At 42.8% G+C, this 5,390-nt stretch overlaps 1 protein-coding gene across 1 annotated transcript; it reads left to right on the top strand.

Annotated features, from left to right (window-relative positions):
* The first annotated feature begins 503 nt into the window (after positions 1 to 503).
* LOC129832820 (claudin-6-like) lies at positions 504 to 1,864 on the top strand. Its single transcript, XM_055896841.1, has one exon. It carries the CDS (start codon positions 912 to 914, stop codon positions 1,554 to 1,556), a length of 645 nt encoding a protein of 214 aa, XP_055752816.1. The 5' UTR covers positions 504 to 911; the 3' UTR covers positions 1,557 to 1,864.
* The last annotated feature ends 3,526 nt before the right edge of the window (positions 1,865 to 5,390 follow it).

Below are 5,390 nucleotides of genomic sequence, written 5' to 3'. Positions count from 1 at the left end.
GCAGATACAAGTAGTGATTGATCAATCTATTGTATTAGTCCAGCTGTTATTTCTCCCAGTGTAATTAAGACAGTCCAGAACAGAGTTAAACTGAGCTGGGTCCTCAGTCAACAGAGCCTGGGCCCACTGTACCAGTCCTGTATGAAAGCCCTGCTGTGTTCCGATCCTCCTCGTGTTTTTCTGAGATAATCCAGTGTTCCGGCCAGGCAGGCATAGCAGCTCGTAGCTCCAACACCCACAACAGCACAGTCAATGGAAACCATTCTCTCTGCTCCTTTCGGATCCACACTGGAATCCAGTCTCTCTCAGGCCCTCCCTGCCTGTTTACAAATAGTTATGATAAACATTATTTACAGTAGCTAAGCACTGTGATTATTTAGAGTCTAAATGGCATTAATAAACATTTAAAAGTCTAAATTTTAGACTTTTAAATGTTTATTAATGCCATGTTAATCTGTGTAGGAGTCAATAGGCTGGGTGAATGTTATTTACAGTGATTAATGATTTGATTTGCTATTATTCTGATGGTTTAGAAGTACATTTGCATAAGTACAGTTCAGAAATGTCCTCAGCTGGATCATTATACTAACCACTGCTTTAATTCCATCTGGTTGTTAGGACGTTTGGCCTTGTCTGTCCCCAGTTGGCCTCCACATCAACCAGAGAGAAGGAGAGGGGCAAGAAGAAGAAGAGGAGGAAGACATCTGTTTTTCAAGATTTCGGGGGTGCATAGACTTTCCACAGCTTGGGACTATTTTAGTGAGACAAAGAGAAAGGACTTTAACATCCCAGTAACAACCAACGTGGTACAAATACTTACGAAGATCCAGCCAAATACCGGTAGACATCGTCAACCGTCACCACAACCGTTACTACTACCACAACAACAACAACAGCCTTTCACCTTCACCATGGCGACCACCGGCATGCAGCTCCTGGGCCTGGTCTTGTCCCTGGTTGGCTGGGTGGGCGGCTTCCTGGTATGCTCTGTTCCACTGTGGCGCGTCACCGCCTTCATCGGCAACAACATTGTGACGGCTCAGATCATCTGGGAGGGGCTGTGGATGACCTGCATCGTCCAATCAACGGGCCAGATCCAGTGCAAGGTGTACGACAGTCTCTTGGCCCTGCCCAGCGACATGCAGGCGGCCCGGGGCCTCACCGTGCTCTCCGTCCTCCTCTGTGGCCTGGCCCTGGCTCTCGGTGTGGTGGGGGTAAAGTGCACCAAGTGTATTGGTCAGAATAGTCTGAAGGCTCGTATTGCAAGGATCTCCGGCTTTCTGTTCGGCATCGCTGGGTTTCTCTACCTGGTTCCTATCTGCTGGACGGCCCACTCCATTATCAGGGACTTCTATGATCCCCACGTGGCCGCACCGCACAAGAGAGAGCTAGGCCCCGCCCTATACCTGGGCTGGGGGGCGTCAGCCTTGCTCCTGATTGGTGGGTCGCTGCTGTATGCGGGGTCGAGTCCTCCCGGCATCCCCGGGTCTCCGACCTTCAGCAGCGACAGCAGCCCCCGTAGAGGACCTGCCGCTCAGGTCAAAGGTTACGTCTGATCGGAATGCCACAAAACACAAAACAACACCCCATGATTCCGAGAATCTATGATTCTATGATTCCATGATTCCGCCCCGACAACATGAAAAACCCTCCTCTCTTAGTATTTATACTTTTTAATACTTTGGAATGTTATTATTATTCTGTGGTGCTTTTTCTCATTCTTTCAAAAGATGCACTAGGAGGTTATGAAGGGAATAGTGAAATCCTTTTGTTATTTCATGTGTCCCTGTTGTCCTCATGATAACCCTATGTTCTGTCAGTCTGTCTGTCAGTGTAAAACCCAATAAAATCATCAGTCTTTCAATTCCTCTCTGGGAAACTCCTCTGTGTGAATTCATCTATTCTAGGATACAGTAGCCTATATTTGCTTCAAACCAAAGGATTAGAAATGATGGTCACCAAGAGTAAATGTCTTGGCATTGTAGTGGGCCAATGGAACATGTTGTCATGTCGTCACCATTGTGCACTGTGAGTGGTGGTGCAGATTGGAACGTAACAATAGAACAATGGGGAACTGTGTACGTGTGTACGTCTGTGAGTGTGTGGTGTAGCGCTGATGGAGAGAGCACCAGCGAATGGTCTTTTTCCCAACCAGCTACCACTCATCCTCCATCTCCCATCAGGCCATCACTACAGACTGTACAATTATTTCAATGTCTCCAGTCCAGTCTAGATATCAAATCCGGGGTCCTGTCCTCAGTTCTTAGGGGACACTGCCTGCGTCCCAAATACCACCCGATTCCCTATACAGTTCAATGCTTTTGATGGAAGCATAGAGCTCTGGTTTAAAACTAGTGCACTACAATGGGCTCTGATCAAACGAAGTGCACTATATAGGGAATAGGGTTCAATTTAAGACTCAGACTGTATCCAGTCCAGCAGAACCAGGCTCTTTACAAATGATTGGCTGACAATGACATCATCACCTGATGATGTCATTGTATAGTTCCCATACAATGTAAGACAGGGTTCGTCAACTAGGTTTTTGCCTCGGGCCCAAAAGGTTTTCTGAGCTAATAGTCGGCGGGCCGGAACATAATTAGCATATAATACGAGCAAGGTTAATAGGCTTACACTACAAATGGAACAACATTGTTTTTGAACACATGATCAATACGTAATACATTGAATGACAATAACATAATCATTTTGAATTGATTAAACTCATAAAATCACCAATGTCTTCTTCTTCAGTTCTTATTGTGTGTATTTCTGTGTGCGTTGATTGGTGGGGAAAAACAGCTCTACGGAGTCTACCGTAGGCTACGCTAGTTTTACTAACGGCAACATTCCTTCACAACAATTACCTTCCATATACTGGATGATTTGATGTCAAATCTCCACTGTTGATTGAGTACATTAGAAGAAATTACAAACATCTCTCCATTCAAACGGTAAGTGTGTGTGTGTGTGTGTGTTTTGTCGAAGCATGTCATGTGGGATGTGTTGAGGCCCAGTAATAAATATTGTATTCATGAGACATAGTTGACATCCTTCAGATTCTACAGAGCAGCGCTGTTATAGATACTTTACTTTGATAAGTCATTTCATAAGATCTATCCATCTTACAAATATGACAACTCACATCACCGGCAGGAATAATGACTAGGAATGTATCATATATAAATGCAGATTTCATTAACTGTACAGCAGCAGATACATATTACAGTGCATGGCATGTAGCCTCTTAGTGTAGGTACAGTCTGAGGTCATTAAAGATCCCATGATGCTTATTGTAAGAGTAGGGGTGTTAACCCCGGTGTCCTGGCTAAATTCCCAATCTGGCCCTCAAACCATCATGGTCACCTAAGAATCCCCAGTTTACAATTGGCTCATTCATCCCCCTCCTCTCCCCTGTAAATGAGAATGTGTTCTCAGTCAACTTGCTTGGTAAAATAAACTAATAACACACTAATTATTGTATTTTTCTTGTTTATATTGAATACATCGTTTAAACATTCACAGTGTAGCTTGGAAAAAGTATGTGAACCCCTAGGTAATTGGAGTCAGGAGTCAGCTAACCTAGAGTCCAATCAATGAGAGCTTCCCTGCCCTATAATAAACACTCACAAAATTTGAGTTTGCTATTCACAAGAAGCATTGCCTGATGTGAATCATACCTCCAACAAAAGAGATACAGTATATAAATAAATCAAGTAACATATTTTAAACACACACATTCTACTTTTAATTAAAGTAGAATGTCTGCACACAAAATGGTATCCATCTCATTAAATTAAACACATGTTGTCATCTGCTATAAGCAGTTGTTTATACATTGTCTTGTTTCTTTGACTGGTGGGTGGTGAGGACGCTCTTGGCAGCTTGTCTCTCTCTGTGTCCAGCCTTACCAGCTAATAGTAGACGCTAGTAGACAGCAGTGGTGGAAAAAGTACCCAATTGTCATACTTGAGTAAAAGTAAAGATACCTTAAAAGAAAATGACTCAAGTAAAAGTGAAAGTCACCCAGTAAAATACTACTTGAGTAAAAGTCTAAAAGTATTTGTTTTTAAATGTATTTAAGCATCAAAAGTAAAAGTATGAATCATTTAAAATTCCTCATATTAAGCAAACCAGACGACACAATTTTCTTGTTTTTTTTAATTTACAGATATCCAGGAGCACAGTTCAACACTCAGACATAATTTACAAATGAAGCATTTGTGTTTAGTGAGTCTGTCAGATCAGAGGTAGTAGGGATGACCAGGGATGTTCTCTTGATAAGTGCGTGAATTAGACAATTTTCCTGTCCTGCTAAGCATTAAAAATGTGACGAGTACTTTCGGGTGCCAGGGAAAATGTAAGGAGTAAAAAGTATATTATTTTATTTAGGAATGTAGTGGTAAAAGTTGTCAAAAATATTAATAGTAAAGTAAAGTACAGATACCCCCAAAAAACTACTTAGGTAGTACTTTAAAGTATTTTTACTTAAGTACTTTACACCACTAGTAGACAACCTTCCTCTCTCTGCGTCCAGCCCTACTAGCTAACAGTAGAGGCTAGTAGAGACGGAGACACAATGCCACTGTATGGAGCATCAGGATCACAGCCACAACAATGGCCTCTAGTGTTGTGAGTGCCAGGTAGTGACTCATACATATAAATATAATCCACAGAAAAGGGCTTGGAACCTCTAACCCTGGCAATTTGACTGGTAAACTCATGGGTACACTCACATTGGCTGCCAGTCCACCCATAATGCCATCATTGACTTGAATGGGGTGGGTCGTTCTATGCATTCTGCTTCTATGTACTCATCTATGACCTAAGTAGACCTATGTATACCAGTGTAGGGAGGAGGAGAGTGTGATGAAATATAGCAAGGCAGTTCCCATTATTCCTCATAACAATGTGATGGAATGGATAGATGGCTGGATAGGGCCTGATCACACTTGATGACGTAGGCCTATACCACAGGAGGCTGCTGACGGAAGGATGGCTCATAATAATGGCCGGAATTGCGCAAATGGAATGGCATCAACCACATGGAAACCATGTGTTTTATGTATTTGCTACCAGTCCACCCCAATTAAAGTGCCACCAACCTCCTGTGGCCTAGACACATAGAAGGTTGCTGCTCCACCAGCCACCAACACATAATGATCCCTCTCTTCTCTTGAACAATTTCATGTCAATTAAATTGGCTCACATAGGTAGACTGTGATGGGCCTCTGATTTGTTCTTTAAATTAATTGTCTCCCTATATTTCACTTTATCAAACGGAGTAGAATTTAGGCGAACCAACTGATCAGAAAACCGCCATCGTTTGGGATTGATTGAGTAGCCAGTAGGGCTAGCTTGTTGCACCGTCATACATGCTCCTCTGTCAA

The sequence above is a fragment of the Salvelinus fontinalis genome, chromosome 34, assembly GCF_029448725.1.
Source record: "Salvelinus fontinalis isolate EN_2023a chromosome 34, ASM2944872v1, whole genome shotgun sequence".
In the NCBI taxonomy this organism is placed as follows: domain Eukaryota; kingdom Metazoa; phylum Chordata; class Actinopteri; order Salmoniformes; family Salmonidae; genus Salvelinus; species Salvelinus fontinalis.
This window is presented reverse-complemented; position numbering and strand designations above follow the sequence as displayed.